This window comes from Mirounga angustirostris, unplaced genomic scaffold (assembly GCF_029215605.1).
Source record: "Mirounga angustirostris isolate CCGP_5_RB_7025 unplaced genomic scaffold, mMirAng1.0.hap1 SCAF_15, whole genome shotgun sequence".
NCBI lineage: Eukaryota > Metazoa > Chordata > Mammalia > Carnivora > Phocidae > Mirounga > Mirounga angustirostris.
In genome coordinates, this window is record NW_026991723.1 from 61,669,171 (window position 1) to 61,689,218 (window position 20,048).

The following is a 20,048-nucleotide window of genomic DNA, read 5'->3' on the forward strand; positions in this document are numbered from 1 at the left end:
TTAAAAAAAAAAAAAAAAAGATGTGTTCTCAGGAGAAACTTGTAAGGGAGAGAGGAGAGAGAAAAGGCCAAGAATGTGGTTTCGGGTGAGGGCCAGCCTCAGCCTAATCCCACGGGGAGCTCTGGCGAGTGCCTAGCCCTGGTGTCATAGGACCACACCAGCTAGTCACCGTGGCGGGTCGCTGGGCTATGGTGTGGGTCCCAGGCACCTCCAATCACCCAAGGTGTGAGCCACCAGCAGGGAGACCTGCATAGCTAGGGGCTGGGCAGACCCGACCAAAGCCCTAAAAGAGATCCCAGGAGATCTGGCTGGGACACCAACAGGATATGCTGTAGCTAGCTTTCGTGTGTAATGCTGAGTGCTAATTCTCAGGGCCGCGGGAGTTTGAGCCAGACTAAAGAGAGGAACGGAAGGGGGTCTGCAAGCAAAAACCTTCCACTTCTAAGGTGAGTATCAAATCCCCAGAGTGAATGGCAGCAGGGAGAAAACTGGAAGTGTTCTTGCTTACAGGCAGGGTTGACGCCATTCTGTTTTGATATTAAACTGCCACAACCTTAATACAAGTTAACTGATTTATTATTGAGACAATTAAATGAGATAGTATATGTATAAACAGACTGGCACTTAGTAGGTACAGAATGATTGTTTTGCTGGACTTGATTCTGAATACTGCTTGATTAGACCCACATAAACTCTGTTCTTTGAAAAGTCACCATGGGGACAGCAGTAGTAATAATAATAGAAATAATGATGTTGCAGTTTGGGGAGCTAATCACCAGCATTACTTATCCGTCTCAACCCTATGAAGTAGGTTATATTTCCCTCCATAGATGAGAGATAAATAATCTCCCTGAGGGCACACAGCTCTAAGCAGTGGACTGTGGCCTCCTTTTGTCTGACTTCACAGGTTTGCACTTCCTGTTGTAATTCATCACTGCCATGCCCCGGGCCATGGTACATTTTATCTGAGTTTGGGGCAGGGGACAGGGGAGGGCATTTGCCAGGTTCTCAAATCAGCTCCTCGGTAAAGTTTGTGTCTGATACAATTCCCCGGAGCTCCCAGAGTCTGGGATGGGGCGGAGACAGGTGGGGCGCAGCGGCCGTTTGGGGGGGGTGCTGTGGCTCCTGGGAACAGCCAACAGAGACTCATGAAAGCAAGGCCCTAAAACAGGAAAGCTTGAGTGGCGTCGGCAGCTAGCGCGACGTCACTGGGACAAGCGCCATTTTCTAGGACTTACGGTAGACACATCACAGTCAGACTGTTGCAGAGCTTCTGACAAGTTCCTAGTGAGAGCCTCGAGTACAAAATGGAGAAGCAGCCAGAATCCTGATAGTCCAGGGGATGGAGTCAAGACTGGCGGAATGACCAGTCCCAGAAGGAGTCAGATCTGGGATTAGTCGGGTTTTCTCTACTCCTGGGTAGACTTCCTAGTGCTCTGTTTCTTATCTCACTCAAATTCAACTGGAAATGCTGATACCAGATACAAATCACAAATGGGTGACTGGTGCAAAGCCTGTAGGTTAACGTGTCTTAGAGAATAAGACCAGGAGTCCGAAAGATGGGACAGGCAGGCGAGATGGGCTAACTCTAGCAAGATGATGTTTCACTAATTCGTGTGTGTGTGGTATGAAGTTTCCCATTTAGATAAAAAATCAACTGCACAACTTCAGCATCCCAGTAGGACGAGGCAGCAGTGTGTGTGACATAAAAAGGGGCTTCAGCTAACATCCCCCTGGGACGAGGATCTCACTGGCTTCCCCCAACTACCTACAGTCATTGGAATTCGAACCAAACTGAGTTTACTCTGGCATTGCCTCTATCCAGGTAGGATGGCAGGGGGAGCACGGTGGCAGTATTTGAGTCTTAGTAGAGATAATTTTTTTTATACGCATCTTGCATAATGATTTGAACTTTAAGGGACACACCAGCGAAGGCTGGATTCTTGTGCACCAGCAACAAAAGCAAATAGATCAATAAACTCTGCAAATCACCATCTGTTGTTCTTTGTCATCTCCTTGGTGTGACCATTTAGACATAACTGCCATTAGACGTGACATGCTCAAAGCTGAGGCTGCTGGCCTCCCCCGACAGATGTTACACGAGATGTCCAGACCCATAGGTGGTTGAGAGGCTGGGCAGACGATGAAGAATGGGGCTATTATTTGGAGGAACTTTGGATTGCTTCTACATTAGGTCCATCCATGGGGAGTGAGGAGGCAATCACAGGAAATAGTTTAGAAAGAACGGGCCCTCTTCTTATAATCAAAGATACTCCCCAGGAGCTTCTTTCAGTTTCTCCATGGCCAAATGCTCTTGAAAGCCTCATAGCCCCCAAGCAAACTTGGTGCATACCCTCAGTAACTTTCCAGGAAAAATACAATGAGATTATATTAATTTAGCCTCCATCCTAGGTACCAGGAAGTAAATATGATGTCATTTTAAGAGACAAATCAGAAGGAACATTTACTAAAGGGGGTATACTGTGAGTTAGAGCCATCATATCCTAGGGTGACATGCCTAGAGGATTTGTCCACTTGAGATCTGGTATGCCATCCTTGTTTTAAGAGACTGGAAACTGGAAAAAATTAAAAAGTGATCACCTGGGGCACCTAGGTGGCTCAGTCGGTTAAGTGTCTGCCTTCAGCTCAGGTCATGATCTCAAGGTCCTGGAATCGAGCCCCCAGTCAGGCTCCCTGATCAGTGGGGAGTCTGCTTCTCCCTCTGCCTCTCCCCTGGCTCATGCTCTCTCTCTTTTTCTCAAATAAATAAAATCTTAAAAAAAAGTGATCACCCAAAGAAAATGAAGGCTTTGATTTTTACCTGGATACTTAGCACATGTTCCCAAGCATGTTTTGAAGAGATGGATATAAGCTGGTCAATGAATTTAGTAAATCCTTGGTAGGAACACCTAATTAGAAGGCTTCTGTTAAATCGCAGTATATCACCATCAGTCCTGGGCATGGAGGAGGCCAGCATTGCATCCTTGCTACCCAACACATGGCACAGTGTGAGAACGCAGAGCATGGGCACCCTGCAATTATCCATACATGGAGTTCCGCTTACTGAACTGCAGGAAAATTGAGGACAGCCCTCTGCTCTTTACTCCCATAAGCTGAATGGAATCCTCCCTCCAAGGGCCTTGGACAGACCTTAGATAGTGACCAGCCATTATTCATCTACTTGTCTATATCCCCCACTGGGCAGGGAATTCGTAAGGGAGGGACCATACCATTAGTCCTTTCCATGCTTCCAGCTCCAGCACCCAGCCCAGGGGCTACTAAAGGAGTGAATAAATGTAGGAACAAATACATCTCTGACAGGTTTAAAATCAAAAAGTGTATGTGCATGCGTGGGCACATATATGTGGGGGCACATCCATCAGAGCCCCAAGCAATTCTCAGGGTTACTATCTGAGAATCACCAGGACTACTTGTTAATAATGTGAATTCCTTGGGGGCGCCTGGGTGGCTCAGTCGTTAAGCGTCTGCCTTCGGCTCAGGTCAGGATCCCAGGGTCCTGGGATCGAGCCCCACATCTGGCTCCCTGCTCAGCGGGAAACCTGCTTCTCCCTCTCCCAGTCCCCCTGCTTGTGTTCCGTCTCTCGCTGTGTCTCTCTCTGTCAAATAAATAAATAAAATCTTAAAAAAAAAAAATAATAATGTGAATTCCTTGGTCCTACCACAAAGCCATTGGATCAGAAGTTCTGGGTGGGGCTGGGAAATCAGAATTTTTAAGGAAGTTCCCTGGGAGCTTCTCATACGTCTAGAAGGTTAGGAATGTTGCCCTAGAGGAAACCTGCTGAGCTGGGATTCTCAGAATGCTCTGGGCTTTTGATACCTTAAATAGCCAACTCCAGCCTGAGTTTCTGTTCACACATTTGGCAGAAGAGAAGTTTCCACATGGGGAAGCATTCTGAGATTTGCAGACAATAGAGAGGTAAGAGATAATAATAACAGGACCAAAACTCAGAACAGCAGACTCAGGGAATCAGAGGCAGGCGGGACCCCCCCAGGCCATCAGTGTGCAGGTGGGGACACAGAAGCCACATCCCAGTGTTCACTGAGAAGGGTAGCTGGGAGGAGAGCTCCTAAGAAGGTAAAACAGAGCTGGGCCCCAAGCTAACGCCAGAGTTCCCATTTAGGACGCATGGAAGAAATGGAAGAAATCTCTACTTTGGCATGCCAACCAGGAACCACAGGCCCGGCTCCCAGACCAGAATGTGCACACTGAATCAATTGAAATTGAGTCACGGATATAATTAATTTAATGTGTTTAAACGATTTTCCGTATAGTAAACATGCTGAATGAGGGTGACCCAGAATAAAGTGCCTGCCTGAGAGTGGAAAAATGGACACCACGTGTGCCGTATAATGAAAACCTTTCAGCAAATAGAAAATGCTGCAATTTATTTCCGCCTCCTGTTCCTTTCCTTTCCAACTCTTTATTTATGGCTGAACTTGGCCTTCTGTGGTCTCCTTGGACCACAGAGACACTTTATTTTGTCAGAAGACATCCTTTCTTCTCTGATCAGAAGACAATTTTAATGAAACCTGTCTGCGGCCCCGTGACAAGCACATATTAATATGTGACAAAGGGGATCAGGACGAAGGGGAAAAAATAGTGCAGAACTGTGTCCCTATTGTAATCCCTTTCTCCAGTAAAGGGGACCGTGCAAGATGAGAAGGGAAAGGAGGTGGCACTGGGGGTGGTGGGGACAGGACCCAACTGAGCCACCATCCTGGCTCTGCCAAACCGTCCCTCCGTGGGACTTTCCAAGCTCCCTCTCTGGACCTCAGATACTCATCTACAACACGAGGGGGCTGAACTTGAGGATTTTAAAGAGCGCTTTCAATCCTGACATTCGCTAAGTTAGGAATTACAAACCAGAGCGGGCGTAAATGTGTGTCAAGGAATTTCTCATTAAAAAGAAACTCATCTTAAAGCCATGTAGAGTGTTGAGGCGGTCTTATCTAATTGCTCATCAAGTGGGGATTATGTGTTATTTGGCTTAGATGAAAGGGAGCACTTGGAAGTGGTTATAAATGATCTCCCACTAAGAAACATCAGGCATCTGGGCAAAATGCCGAGTGCTAGGATGAGGAGGGGCGCCGAACGCTTCCTAGATTCTGTAGCTCTCTATCCAGCTGTTCCAGCTGGAGATACTATGGATTCCTTCTATTAAATAAGAACCAAAGTGTGGCAGAAGTGTACCCACATTTTCAGACAGCTCTGCCACAGTGCTCCTGGTGGAACAGGCGAGTCCCACCCTCTCCGAGGCTCAGTCGTCTCAGAGGCATGTGACTCAGCCCCTCTGGTACAAAATGGGGACAATAATAGTCCCCACTGTATGAGGTCGTTTGTACCAGAAAAGGGAGGACCTCTGGGGTACCTGTGGGGCCATTCTGGGGGCGGGGGGCTGGGAGGGGGTCCTCAGGGGCTGCAGGAAGGGAGGTCGAACAAGCAGGGCCCTGGGCTCCTCCTTCTTTCAAACTGAGAGGCTTCTCTCTAATCGGTATTATATACCAGCACCACGTGAGATTTTATAAGAGGATCTGAGGATAAAAAGTTTTTTTTGAAACCAAATTTTTGAAAGGCACCCAAGTTTACCGTCTGAATCCAGGCTGCGCTATAAACACGGGGATTGCCCGTAACTATTCAGAGCCTTGACGTCTGAACCGTGGGAACAGAGGCCAAGAGCTGTTGGGTCCAGAGTGGCTCTAGTCTGGGGTTTTGGAGATCGCCTCGTTTTCAGCAAGCCTCCGCAGCTTCCCCCGCCCCCCAGCAGCGGTGCTCGAACTCCAGTGCGCATTAGCACCACCTGGAGGGTCGGTTGCAGGGGGGGCCCCCACCCGAGGCTCTGCTTCACTGCATCCGGGCTCGGGCTGGAGAATGTGCATTTCTAACCAGCGCACAGGGTGCTGCGGGTTGAAGCGCACTTTGAGCATCAGCGGCCTGTGAGCTGAAGGCCAGCCTCCTCAGCTTGTTCCTTCAGAAGCGCGCCCCAACTCACCTTCCCAGCCTCACCCTCCTCCTTTCCAATTACCCCAACAAAGTAATTGTCCCTGCACACACTCACGCATATCTCCCTCGCTCGCCACGCTCCATCTGGCCAGACTGCCGGCCCCCTCTCTGCAAGCCTAAGGCAGAGCACTAGTGTTACCTCCCCCAGAAAGCTCCCTGACTTTCTCATCCGTGGTCCCAGAAGCCCCTCTGGGCTCATACGCTTTCTCCCATGGTGCCGAGCCCTTTTAAGTTTTATTATCATCTGTGTCCAGCTCTCGCCCCTGCACTTGGACCGCGGGCTCCCATCTTATTCACTCGGCATCCACGTCATTGTCTACACCCTCACTACCCGCACCGCCCTGGCTACCAGACCAACAACCAGCAAGCCCGAGCGCACACACAAAGGAGTATGAACGTTTAAGAAATACACCAATCAACTCATCTTGTCTATTCTTCTTACTACCCCAAGACAGACTGATTCTCTAAATGGCTCTTTAAGTTAGAACACAAGACAGGAGTTTAGCCATTTTAACCTATTCTTTAGGCAAATTTCCCTTATTTTCTGAGAGCAGAATCAGTAACAAATACATCATTATGAGACATGACTAACTGCCACTTACGTCCACTACCAGCAGGTAGTATAATGCAGCAGTTAAGAGCTATACCCAGGTTCAAATCCCAGTTCTACTTCTGATTGGCTGTAGAACTTAAATGCTCTGCACCCCAGGCTCCTCACCTCTAATGGTAATAATAACAGCATCTACTTCCTATGGATGGCATATGGGTGCAATGAGATCATTATTAACACTAACAACCCTAGCATGGGCCTAGCATCGGGCATACATTATTGCATCTAACCTATCTGAAGTGCTCAGTGAAGTATGTAGCCCATAATAAACATTAAAGAAATGTTAGCAATTATTATCATTGCGAGACGTATATTATTATCCTCATCTCCCGGAGGAGAAACTTGAGGCTCAGAGCAAGTAGCCTGCTCAACAAATATTAGCAGTTCTTACTTTATAATGGTCAATCTTTATACCTACCTCATGAGGTAGGTACTATTTCCATTTTGGGAATGAAAACTCTATGGTTCGGAGACGGTACTTCGAAAGACCCAGGATTTGAATCCGACTTTGGGTCCAGAGCTCTTGCTACCCCATCCCCCACCTGGTGAATTTCAACTGCTCTGTGTACAGTCAACTCACTACGCCCTTTGTAATCCGTGAGCTATAGAGAGGCATCTTCCCAGCCTGTCAGAGAGCATCACTGAACCTGTCCCTCATTTCGGCAGCCGGGCAATCCTACAACCAACCCATAGGAAGTATTTCAGTGATCGGAGAAAAGGGACCTCGTCTCAGAGGCATGTTACTCAGCCCCTGTTGCCTTGTACATCTCCAAGGGGCACGAAGGAAAGCACAGTCTGGGGTGTGGGACTCACCGTGACCCCGAAGAAGTTGGTCTCATTCATGGCATTGAGGATGATCCTGCCCAGCGTGTGGTCCGTGTAGTTGAAATCCTGGATCCGCTGGTGCCGGCTGCTGGCGTGCAGCGTCTCCATGGCCCTCTGCAGCGTCTTGGCAATAACCCAGATGCCATCGTAGGCGTACCCGTGGAACTTGCTGGGCCCCACGCCTGACCGCTTGTTGTTGTACTCTCTCTCATACTGCTGTGGCGTCTGTAAAACGGGGCGGGTGGGGGGACACCAAGTTATAGCCAGCAGGGACATCAGGCACGCGGTGCCAAGAACGGACGCTCTCCAGTGCTTACTGCGGGCCAGGCCCAGTGCCAGGCTCTTTGAGGCCATTGTCTCATTTAATCCGCACAACGACCTCATACAGTGGGGACTATTATTGTCCCCATTTTACGGATGGGAAAACTGATTCAGGGAAGTTGACTTGCCCAGGATGACACGGCCAGTGAGTTGCAAGGCTGAGACTTGCACCCTGGCTGTCTCGCAAGGCTAGGGTGAAGGGATAATGCACCCGCAGCGGGCCTCCTTGTGTTATTTGCAGGGCCTGGAGCTATAGTACCAGTGGAGGACCACGTTCCCTATGTTCCTAAATATTTAAGTTACGGACCAGCAAATAAACTGCTCGATAAAATATTTTCTATCTCCCCATCATAATGAATATATCTTCCTAATGATCTGGAAGGGCAAGTTTGAATTCAGCATTCCGGGGCTCCTCCGAGCTTCAGGCGGGACACAGAGGCACAGGGGGAGCCGGCCTTGCCGTGGGGCCCACCCCTGCAGCCCAGCCAATCTCGGTGCACACCTCCTCCCCTTCCAACATCAGAGACCTTTAACTACCCCAGAAGTGCAGCTCAGCCTCAGGAGGGCCGGCCCTGGCAAGAGGCTCCCTGGCTCTGGAAGTGGTTCCAGCTGTTTGGGCAGGGCATTCAGGGTGTGATGTAGGAGGGAGGGGTTGGAGGCTCAGGGGTGGGGGGTATGTCCCAATGGCTTGTGGATTCTGAGCCCCTGGGGCCCGAGCGAGGCCTGCCTAGAGCATGGGGCCCAGGGCCTGTCCCAAGTGCCCAGATGTAAGGGCTGTCCTGACCCTATAATGTGCCCCTCCTCTTTCCTCTTCTGTAATACAGCAAGGTCTGTGAATAATTCAGCATTTTGTAAAAAAGCATTTTTTTCCTCCCATTGAACTGAATTTCAGAAAAGAATTTCATTGGTGATACTAACATTCTGATTGTAGCCATAAAGTCATGAAAACCTTTTTACTCCAGTTGCTGAGGCTTACACATCCAAAGGGATGCCACCCCAGGGAAACCCATCACCCTCAACCTTTCCATGGGCCTCTCAAGTCACTTCTGAACTCCTCTGCCAGAAATGTCATCAGAGCCCATGGCTTAGTCTTCAGAAAAAATCTCTTTGGGAACAAATCACATGTAGAAACCGGGTCTAGTGCCCAAGAAGGGTGGTGAGGCTGAGCCCTCGAGGGCTGGGTCTCGTGGCTGGAGCCGGGGTGAGTCTCTTGCCCTTGGTTCACTCACACGTGCCTGGGGACAGCCAAGTGCCTCCAATTGTGGACCCTGTAGGTGAGGAATTCTGCCTGGCCAACCGGGAATGCTGGTCTCCCAGCAAGAGCGCTCCCTCCTTCTTTGCTTCAGCTCCCACTGGATGACTCAGGTCTTATCCCTGTTGACAGTTTTCCTTGGAAATGTGTCATGTCCAGCCATCACATTTGTTCATCACTCAAAACACACAGCAGAAGCTCCTAAATCCAAGGGTTCCTCAAGGAGGCAGCACTGTCTCTGTCTCTAGCCTCACTCAGGGCCTTTAGCGGCTCCTCACTGTCCCTCATACCCTCCACCCTCCCGCTCTCAGCTCTCCACCCTCCTCCCTCCTCCCCGCGGAGCATGCGGGGTCCCTTATGAGGCGCACTCTCTCCCTTAGACCTCTTGGGTCCTTTGATCACATCAAGTTTGTTCGTACCTCAGGGCTTTTGCACCAGCTGTTTCCTCTGCCAGAAAGCTTCCCCAGCTCGTTGCATGATATTCTCCGCATTCAAATGTCAACACTTGTCACTTCTCAGGGGTGGCTTCCCTGACCCACCCTTTCTAAAAACCCCTCACCCCAGGCATTCTCTATCCACTGGTTTGATCTTCTTAACTGCACTTTTCACTGCCTGCAACTTTCCTACTTATGCATCTGTTTGCCCATTGTCTGTTGTTCCAGCCCTCCCTCCTCCTCCCCTCCCTCCCACAACTAGAATTAAGCTCCATGGGGTCAAGATGTTTTCTGTCTTGATCGCTGAGGTATCACCAGAACATGGCGATACCGACAGAGATCCTTCCCAAGCCTCAATTTCTCCATCTGAAAAATGAGGAGGTGGGATCAGGTGATCTGGAAGTTTCCTCTTGGCAACATAGGTAGGAGCCTGGCACAGTGGTAAGGACAGAGGATTTGGAAGCAGGCAAGCCTGCCCTCCAGCTTTGGCTCTGTGGTTTGCTAAGTGTGATGTGGGGCAAGGTCTTACCTCCTCCAGGTCTCTGTGTCCTCCCTTGCTGGGTGGCCATGCGGATTCAGTGACATGACGCGTGCAAAGTGCCCAGCCTAGTGTCCAGGACATGCTGCTGCACCACAAATGTCACCCACTGTTACTAACAGTAGAGGTGGCTGACTGGACCCGGCCACCCAGGATGCCCTGAGGAGCCCAGGTTGCGTTGACATCTGTGCTGAGGGGGGCCAACAGTTCTCGGGTGCATGCACGCCCTACCTTACTTCCTTAACCAATCTCCAATTATTGGACATTTAGGCTGTTTTGAATTTGTCCCAATTATAGGACTGCAAAAAGCATCCTTGTATCTAAATTTTCTGAACACATACTGGTACTTATTTTTTTCAGAATAAATTCCCAGAAGTATAATTGCTGAGGCAAAGAGTATAACAAACTTAAACACGATTCATCCATATCTGGGCCAAGATAGTCTCCCCAAATATGAGAAATTAAAATCCCCCTGGGTATGAAAGTACCCGTTTCCCTGCATCCTTGACAATAATAGCTATTACAATGTTAAAAATCTTCAGTTTGTTAGGTTAAGAAAAAAAAAGTGCATCCCCTTTTAATTTTAATTTGCATCTCTCTAATGAGTAGAGTGAGCTCCTTTCGAGTACGGATAGGCAATTTTTATTTCTTAGGTGCTTTTCTTTTTTCTACCATAAATGTTATGGTGATAGTCACACCTGTCAATGTTTTGTTTAAGTGCATTCTTATTATTTTTCCATCTTTTACTATTTGACTATATTTTCTTTGATTTTTAAAGATGATTTGGGTCTATTTCTGGTTATTAATTTAGCTATTGGCTATGTTAAAAGTATTACAAATTACTTGAATTTGTTTTCTCTAATTGCTTTAAGTATAAAAGTTCTGAGGCCCCCTTGACTTCTTCTCTCCTGGATTTTGCTCCTGTGAGCTTTCTCTGATTAATACAAAAGCATCGAGGGCTGCTGGTGTCTGTATTGGAGTCCTGTTTTTTCAACCTAATAATTATATTCAGATGATGTTTCCAGACCTCTTTCCTACCCAGAACATGCCACTGGGTCATCCTTCAAGGTTCCTATGACCTTTTAAAGTCAGGGGCCCAGACCTGAGGCAAACGTTCTCAGTGTGGTCTCACCAAGGGATAAATGAGTATAATCTTTTAACTTCCTTAATGTCGTTTACTGGGGTCATTTTTTGTGGAGACAGTAGGGGGAACAAAATAATATCATTTATTCAGTTTGACCTTGGAGCGAACACAAGCCCCTATGTATACTTTTTACATGTGTACTTATAAATCCACATCTTTCTCTTAACACTGTTCTTCACCCAGGGGGTGGGGGGCAGGAGGTAGGAGGAGAACAATGGAAATATGGCTGTTGACCTCATTTCTGTGGGAAGAGTCCTTGGAATGGGACAGGTGTAGCTAAGCCCCGCAAGGTGACCTCATTCTCACTGTCTTAGCAAAGCACTGAGTTGAAGTCATTGCCACCACATTATATCCCAGGCCATTCATCACTTCCCAGGTGAAGCCAGCACCAATCTCCCTTGGGCAAAACAATGACAGCAGGAAGAAACACTCTCACAATTGTCTGAGAAAAAGTAGTAGTTGTTCTTCAAGCAGGCCTCTGATTATTCAGGGCAGAAGAATTTCTTCCATTGTAGAGCTGACACTGAAGGCTGATTAATTACTCCTTCTCTGAGGTCAGGTTTATCATGAGATGCTAAAAGTTTCTGAGCAAATAACTTTATATAGATAGTCCCAATTACTGACAGGTTGTGCTCCAGCATATTTTTGAAAGGCAGTTGTTGGAACTTGGAACATATTTTTCCACAGAAACTATGTTATAAATAGTGGTTAGGCTCCCAGGCTAGCCCACACAAGCTTGCTAACCCACAATGTGACTAAACCTTATGGGTCTGTCATTCCAACAGAACCAAGCAGAGTCCTGCTTTCAGGGAGAGAGGAGCCTCATGGACAGAAGACAGCAGAAGGTGAAGAACCCATCCCCTTCCACATCTCCAGCTGCCATCCCCAGAGTGGCAAAACTGGCAGAGTTTCTCTCTAGCATCCCCTGTGGGATTTTGGAATCCCAGAGTCTCATTTGGGAGGTACACTAGGGGGAGTTATTTAGTCTCCTTGTTCCTGTACCCCAGTCTGCAGATCGCCTGGGGACCTTGTTAAATGCAGACGCCAGAGCCCTACATTTTGATTCAGTATGTCTATGGGATAATTTCAGAATCTGTATTTCTATCAACCTTCTAAGATCTCAAGAATATACAATCGGTTACCACTGATTAAGTCCCTCCTACAATCCGATTATTGGATCTTCTCAATACTAACTTCTAGATGTTTGCTGAACTCCATCTTAGACTCCTCCAGGGCTGAGAAGCTCACCCTCTCTTCAGAAAGAGCTTCCACTTAAGGAGTGCTTGCCATCTAGGAGATTTGTGTTCTGGATGCAGCATCTGCAGCACCTCCCTATGACCTGTATTCTGCATGCAGTGTCTCCTTGTGGAGCTGCGGTAAACATGGCTGTTCCCTCTTATGCATAACAGCCCCTCAGAGCTGAAGGCAGTGGCAGGCTACCCTGTCCCCAGGGTGCTGTTTTCTACCTTTGAAGCAAAATCGTCTCAGTTCACACTTCCACTCTGACGGTGATGAAATGGCTTATATCAGACCAAAGCTCCCATGAAGAACATTCAGAGAAGCAGAATAAAACATAAAAATAGCTATTCAAAGGCATCATAGAGCAACCAGGACATCTAGGACTTGAGGAGCAAGATGCTGGAAAGAAGAGAATACTTTGAGAAGAGTCCAGCAATCTTTGCTGTTTCCCCTGGAGGCATTTGCTGATTTGTAGGTAGGAAAGTTAATTGCAAGAAAACAAAGCACTGGGTCAGAGTCCCACAGGGAGGGCAAGACAAAAAACTACAGTTCAGGGTTATCAGGATAGCAAGGCTTGTAGGACCAAGGTGTTAGAGGAAAAAGCAGCACAGAAAAGTGAGCCCAGTATTCAGACTGGCCTTTGCACTTGAAATACTTCATGATAACTAAGCTGCATAAAGCAAGAGGCTGAGAAGCCAAGAAAAAGCAGTGGCTGAGGGGTTTAGAAATGAAACAGAAGTGTTTGGAGTCTCACAGTATCAGGGAAGACAAAAGTTGAACTCCAGGGCCAGTAAACACCCCAGGATTTCAGCTGATAACAATGAAGGGCAAACACTAGGAGTAAGAGCAAACCAAAAGAGACCAGGTCTATAAAAACCAAAACCAAGGGGTGCCTGGGTGGCTCAGTTGTTAGGCGTCTGCCTTCGGCTCAGGTCATGATCCCAGGGTCCTGGGATGGAGCCCCGCATCAGGCTCCCTGCTCAGCATGAGGCCTGCTTCTCCCTCTCCCTCTCCCACCCCCCTGCTTGTATTCCCTCTCTCGCTGTGTCTGTCTCTGTCAAATAAATAAATAAAATCTTTAAAACAAAAACAAAAAATAAAACCAAGACTGGAATCATTCAATTGGAATCCAATCAATTCTTGATTGGATTAGGTGATCTTCCCCTAGTCTAGCTACCTTCTTAAAGAGAAATAAATCTTCTCTGAAGAAAGATAACACCATCTGTAGTCTCTATATTTTTTCATCTCCAATTATATTAATAAAATGTAACAGGTACACCAGGAAATAGGACCAAATAATAAAAAGAGAAAAGGAAGGAAGGAAGGAAGGAAGGCAGGCAGGCAGGCAGGCAGGCAGGCAAAAAGTAAGGAAGGGCATAAGGAAGGAAAGAATAAAGGAAAGAAGAAAAATAGACAACAGAAACAGACTCACAGATGATCCAAATCTTGAAGTTATTAGACATGACTTTAAAAGAGGAACATTTATGTGTTCAAAAAAATAGATGAAAAGATACAGAATATTACCAGAGAATTGGAAGCTATGAAAAAAAAAAAGAGAGAATAAAATGAAGAGTCTAAAAATGAAAAAATACGACAACTGAAATTAACTCAATAGATGGATGAAGCAGCATATTAGACAGAGCAGAAAGTAGGTTAGTGAACTAGAAGAAAGGGTAGTAGTGGTAAATAGTTAATAAATATTCAGACTGAAACACAGATGGGAAAAAAAAGAGTAGAAAATAAGAAACAAACATAAGATATATGGAATATGTTGAAAATGTCTCACATATATAATTGTTGTCTTGGAATGCAAGGAAAGAAAGAACAGGGAGAAACAATATTTAAAAGGATATTATGCTAGAATCTCTCCAAACACGTATCAATCCACAGATTCATGAAGTTGTATGAACTCTGTGAACTACAATCAAGATAAGCCCAAAGAAAGCCTCATTTTAGTACAGCATAGTAAAATTGCTGAAGACCAAAGCAAAGACAAAATCTTAAAAGTAGTTAGAGAAAGGAAGATGCATTACCTTCAGAAGACCTGACTTAATAGAAACAATGGAAGCCAGAAGACAAATAATGGACTATCTAGAATTCTACACCTCAAAATTAAAGACAAAAGAAAGAAAATTTCAGAGAACCAGAAACGGAGAGAATTTGTCTCTAGCCAACCTGCAGTAAAAGAAAGACCAAGAGGAGTTCTTCAGGCAGAATGAAAGTGATCATAAACAGAAGAACAGAAATGCAGGAAGGAATGAGAAGTAATGGAAAGTGTGAATATGTGAGTAGATCTAAATGAAAAATGACATCAGGGCCAGGAACATCCAGGAAAATCTTAAAGAAGAAGAACAAAGTTGAAAGATTACATGACTAGGTATCAGGTCTTATATAATAAGGTTTTAGTTATTAAGACAGTGGTATTGGTTAATGGATAAGGAAATGGACCAATGGAAGAGAATGGAAAGTTCAGGAACAGATCCACATTATATACAATGATTAATTTATGACAAAGTTGTCACTATAGCATGGGGGTGGGTGGATGGTGAGGATGATGGACTTTTCAATAAGTGGTCCTGAATCAACTGGTTATCCATATGGGCAGAAAATGAATCTTGATCTTACCTCACACCATACATAAAATCAATTTCATGTGGATTCTATATCTAAATGTGAAAAGGAAAAAAAAACTTCTAAAAGACAGGAAAATATTTTCATGATTGTGGGTAGGCAAAGATGTTTAAATAGAACACAGATATACTAATCATAAAGAAGATGAATAAACTGGACTACATTAAAATTAAGAATTTCTGTTCACCCAAATACATCATTAAGGAAGTGAAGGTGTAAGTTCAAGAATGGAGGAAGATATAAATAATACATATAACCATCCAAGGATTCATATGCAGAATTTAAAAAGAACTACAAATCAATAAGAAATAGGCAGAGAATCCAAGTAGAAAAAATGGGCAAAAGACTTGAACAGGAAATTTGTAAAAGAGGGTATCAAAATGGCCAGTAAAGATATGGAAAGATATTTGACTTCATTAGTCATTGGAGAAATGTATATTAAAACTCAAATGAAATACCACTACACACCCACTAGATTGGCTAAAATTAAAAAGCCGACAATACCAAATGTTGGTGAGCATGTGAACCAACTGGAGCTCTCAATCACTGCTGGTGGGTGTGTAAATTGGTACAACCACTTTAGAAATCTGTTTGGCAGGGTCTACTAAAGCTGAACATATGCATACCCTGTGACTCAGAAATTCCACCCCTACGTATGCACCCAATAGTAATTTGCACATATATTCACCAAAATACCTCAATACCTAGAAATAAACCAAACACAGTATGTGCAAGAATTCCATACAGAAAATTACAAAACATTTCTGAGAGAAATTAAAAATGACCTTGGTAAATGCAGGGATATACAAAATTCATGTTCATATATTATTAAGTCAATTTTTCCTGCATCAACCTACAAATTCAGTAAAATCCCAACAACAAGCCAGAGCAGATTTGTGTATATGTGTGTGTAAACTGACTCACTGCTCCTTTCCCCAGCTCTGAGGCTGCTGTGCTAATGAAGAGACCACAATTTGTCAAGCACCTATTATGTGTTTGGCACTCTGCAAGATACTTTTCTCCGCTTTACTTTATCTAATTCTTATAAATCTTATAAAAGGTATTATTACCCCAATATTGTAGATAAGAAACAATTTCAGAAAAGTCAAATGACTTGCCCAATGTCATTGTATCTCTATCACTATGTCACCCAATTCAGCTGCATATAACTGAAAAAAAATTATCAGTGACTTAGAGATGGTTTATTTTTCTCTCACATAAAAGATGTCCATACGTTGGCAGTGCATGGCTGCCATGGCAGCTCCATAGTGTAATCAGGGACCCAGCTCCTACCTGTATGCAACACTACCCTAGAATGAAGCTTCCTTGTCACGGTCACTTCTTGAGCCAAGATGGCTGCCAGAACTCTAACCATCCCATCCACATTCCAGCTAACATTAAGGAGAAAGGAAAAGAAGAGCAAGCTCTCCCCTTAAAGGAGACTTCCAGAAATCCCATATAACACTCCTACTTATATTCCTTGGCCAGACTTAGAATCCTGGCCATATCTAGCTACATGGGAAGCTGGGAAATGTCCCTTTTCAGCTGGGTGGCAACATACCTACTTAAAAACCAAAGTTGTGTTACTGAGGTACACCGGGGGGCTATGGATATCGGTATGGACAACTAGCTATCTTTCAGTCTCCTAGTTGGGAAGTGGTGGGGCCAAAATTCAAATCTAGCCAGTGCCCTTATTACTTATGACCCTCCAGAGACTACCACACCTTTCCTCTGGAGCCCATGTTCCTCTGCTACACTACCTGTCCCCCATTGAAGTGAATTCCTAGGGAAGCAAGGGGAACAGGAGCTTTGTGGGGAAGGTGGGAGGCAGAAGAAGCAAAGGGAACAGGAGCTTTGTGGGGAAGGTGGGAGGCAGAGGCAGTGGCCTTGTGAAGGATGACCTCCCCAGGGAGCACGCCTACTTTTCCATGGCCCCTTCCCTTCCTCCTCTTTAGACCCCAGAGCTTCCCAGAAGTTCCACGTTCTTTGTCAGGGAGCTCACTTGGCAGTGACGATGAGATGGGTGCAGCTTTTCCTGGGTCATTGGCTCTCCACTAAGGACTCACTTGATTTGTGTTTCCTCCATTTCTGCACTGTTAAATCAACAGTCACGGGTGGTTGCAGAAGCTTCTTGCCAGAAAACATTACAAAACTCTTCCAAAGAATGAGCCTGTGCATTTGATGGGGGATTGGGGCCTCTGAGGTCCCCAGTGATTCCAGGGTTCTGTGAACATCTCCATCTGGTGCCTTGGTCCAGCTGTCTCAGCAGGAGAATGGGAAAAATGTCCAGAGAGGCTGAGCCATCACCAGAGAAACCTGGCCAGAGTTGTAAAGGCTCACAATGGAAACAAGCCTAACGGGACATTGGAAAGGGAAAGCTGACGACGGAAATCACCAATGTCAAAGAGTTCCTATGGAGGAGCGGAGAGGTAATGGGGAGTCTCAGTGAGTAGAGCCAAAGCAAGTGCCCAGAGACTGTCCTCATGAGGTTCCAGAAGACTGAGCTCTGGATGTGTTCGGGGAAGCCCGAAGGTCTGAATTTGTCTCATCATTGGAAATTCCAATAGGAAGAGACTGATGAATGTACTCTGGAGACCAAGGCCTTGTTATTCCTCCTACTAGAACTCTCCTGGGTGCCAGTGAAAGAGTTGGGGATGGCCTGCCTGGCAACAGGTGTATGGGAGGGGACACCTCAGAGAACACATTCCAAGAGGGGCCACTGTTGCCTGATTCTACAACTTTCTCTACCAGCAGTCACCTTTATCCCAGGGATCCCAAGGTTTAAGTGACATTACAGCCAAGTCACACAGCACACTGTAAGAACCCAGCACCATATTCACACAGAGCCAGAGGACTTAGCTGTGAGAGGAACCCAGGAGTTATCTGGTCCAAATCTCTCCTTTTCAGTTGGGAAACTGAGGCTGGGGTGGGGGTGGGGGGAGGAGAATGACTAACTGTTGGAGGCAGATTAATTGGTGGGAATGCCAGGATTTGTGCCAGATCTCCTGAGCACCAGACCCATGCTCTCCTGTATGCCACCTACTAGTGGTGGCTGGCTGAGACAGAAAAGGCTGATTTCGGTGCATTCTGTTCTAAGCTTGTCACAAGTCTTGGGCGGAGAGCATGGCAGAGGGGAAGGGGCTCTGGGTAGGGAACAAGCCGTCCTGGCTTCAGGTCCTGGGGCTGTCTCTGACCTGCTGGGTGACTGTATCAGTTTCCTGGGGCTGCCATGGCAGATTTCGACAAACAGAGTGGCTTGAAACAACAGAAGTTTATTCTCTCCCAGTTCTGGAGGCCGGGAGTCCAAAACTCAGGTGTCGGCAGGGCTGGTTCCCTCTGGAGGCTCTGAGGGAGAATCCATCCCATGCTTCTCTCCTAGCTCCTGGTGGCTGCCGGCTATCCTTGGCATTCTCTCTCTCGTGGTGGCATCACTCCAGTTTCTGCCTGTGCCGTCACATGACCACCTTCATGTGGCAAACCTCCCTTTGCCTTTCTCTTATTAAGGACCCTCGCCATTGCATTTAGGGTTTACCCAGGTAGTCCAGGATGACCTCATCTCAAGATTCCTAAATTAATTATATCTGCAAAGATGCTTTTCCCAAATAAGGTCATGTTCACAGGTTCCAAGGGTTAGGACACTGACCTATCTTTTTAGGGGCCACTATTCAACCCACTACAAGGATCTTGGGTATGACCCTTCCCATTTCTGCTGCTTAGCTTCCCTAATATGGATGGCAAGAGCTCACTGACTTGCTTCTACAAGTGTCTGCTTATCTTCATGGACACCGATGGACCCCAAAATATACACCTCAGCTCAGCAGCCTGTGCCAGACTGAGCACAGTCCCCAGCAGTCATGTATAACACAAATTCAAATTCAAGAACTATTTCCCACCTCTCTAGACCTTCCTTTGACCATATATTCTTGGAGATGAGTAGGGGAACTTGGCTGTGGTCAGACCACAAATAAGAATGCTTTATTCAACCGTGGGCCCCACACCCCAGGGAGAGAGCATTCAACAAGAACAAGCACAGAGGATGGGCTGAGTGGGGAAGGAGTTTGATAAACACAACCTGTTCAGGGCCAGGACTGGGGGGAAGACGAGCAAGGTGTGAAAACGAAGAGGGAGCCAAATACCTCATTAATCAAGAGAAATGACATTTTAAGGCAGTATTTTTAAAAATCAAAACGAATGCAAAAAAAAAAAAAATCCATGATGAACAAAACATCAACATTTTAAATAAAGACAAGATCCAGTCTTGCAATTGTGTGACTTAAATCACTTAGTTCTCCCTAATCCCAGTCCTGTGAATCTTACCTTTGTTTAAAATGTTGACGTTTTGTTCATCATGGATTTTTTGTGTGTGTGTTAATTTTGAGTTTTTAAAAAAAATATTGCATTACAATACTTTTCATCTTGATTACTGAGGTTTTTAGCATCGCCTTAAATTTTGCCCTTAGGTTCTGCACTAGGCATGTGAATTACAACTGGAGGGACTGGGGCTGTTTAATTTGGACAAGGATTGTCGCTGGGGAGATGGTCACCATCCATAGGACCTGTGTGGGCCCTGAGGGACCAGTGGGGGAAATTCAGGGAGAAGTAGTGAGTCCTCTGCTACTAGAAGGATCTGAGAATCTGATGGGAGGTTGGTCTAGATAATCTGTAGGAGAGCCCTAAAACTCTGATTTCAAGAGGCAGATGCCTCAGATTTTCTTGCATAACTTCAATCATCTTGTAACCTCAGGATAATGTAAGAAATGGTGTCTCTTGCTTCAAACACTTCAGAGGCAGGGGCTGAGTGTCCTGGAATTTTGGAAGCTGCTCCATGCCGGGAGCCTGGCACTGTTCCATCCTGGGAGGCCAATGAGTAGGTCACCCACACTGTGGGGTGAAGTGAACAACCCCAGGAATACCCACAAAGTGTTCCATTCCCAGGCACAGAGTTATGGGTGTGAGGTCAGCCTCAGCACCAGTCCTAAATAAAAACCATTAAAATGAAGAAAATTAAAATGCAGGTCAGTGACCTGGGAGA

The 20,048-nt window shown here is 46.1% G+C and overlaps 1 protein-coding gene across 1 annotated transcript in view; it reads right to left on the bottom strand.

The window, feature by feature from the left end:
- Positions 1 to 20,048, bottom strand: part of GABBR2 (gamma-aminobutyric acid type B receptor subunit 2) — a 344,696-nt gene that overhangs the window by 128,734 nt on the left and 195,914 nt on the right. The window contains exon 7 of the mRNA XM_054509321.2: positions 7,446 to 7,682. Within this exon, the coding sequence (XP_054365296.2) occupies positions 7,446 to 7,682 (237 nt within the window). The remainder of the gene's footprint in view (positions 1 to 7,445; positions 7,683 to 20,048) is intronic.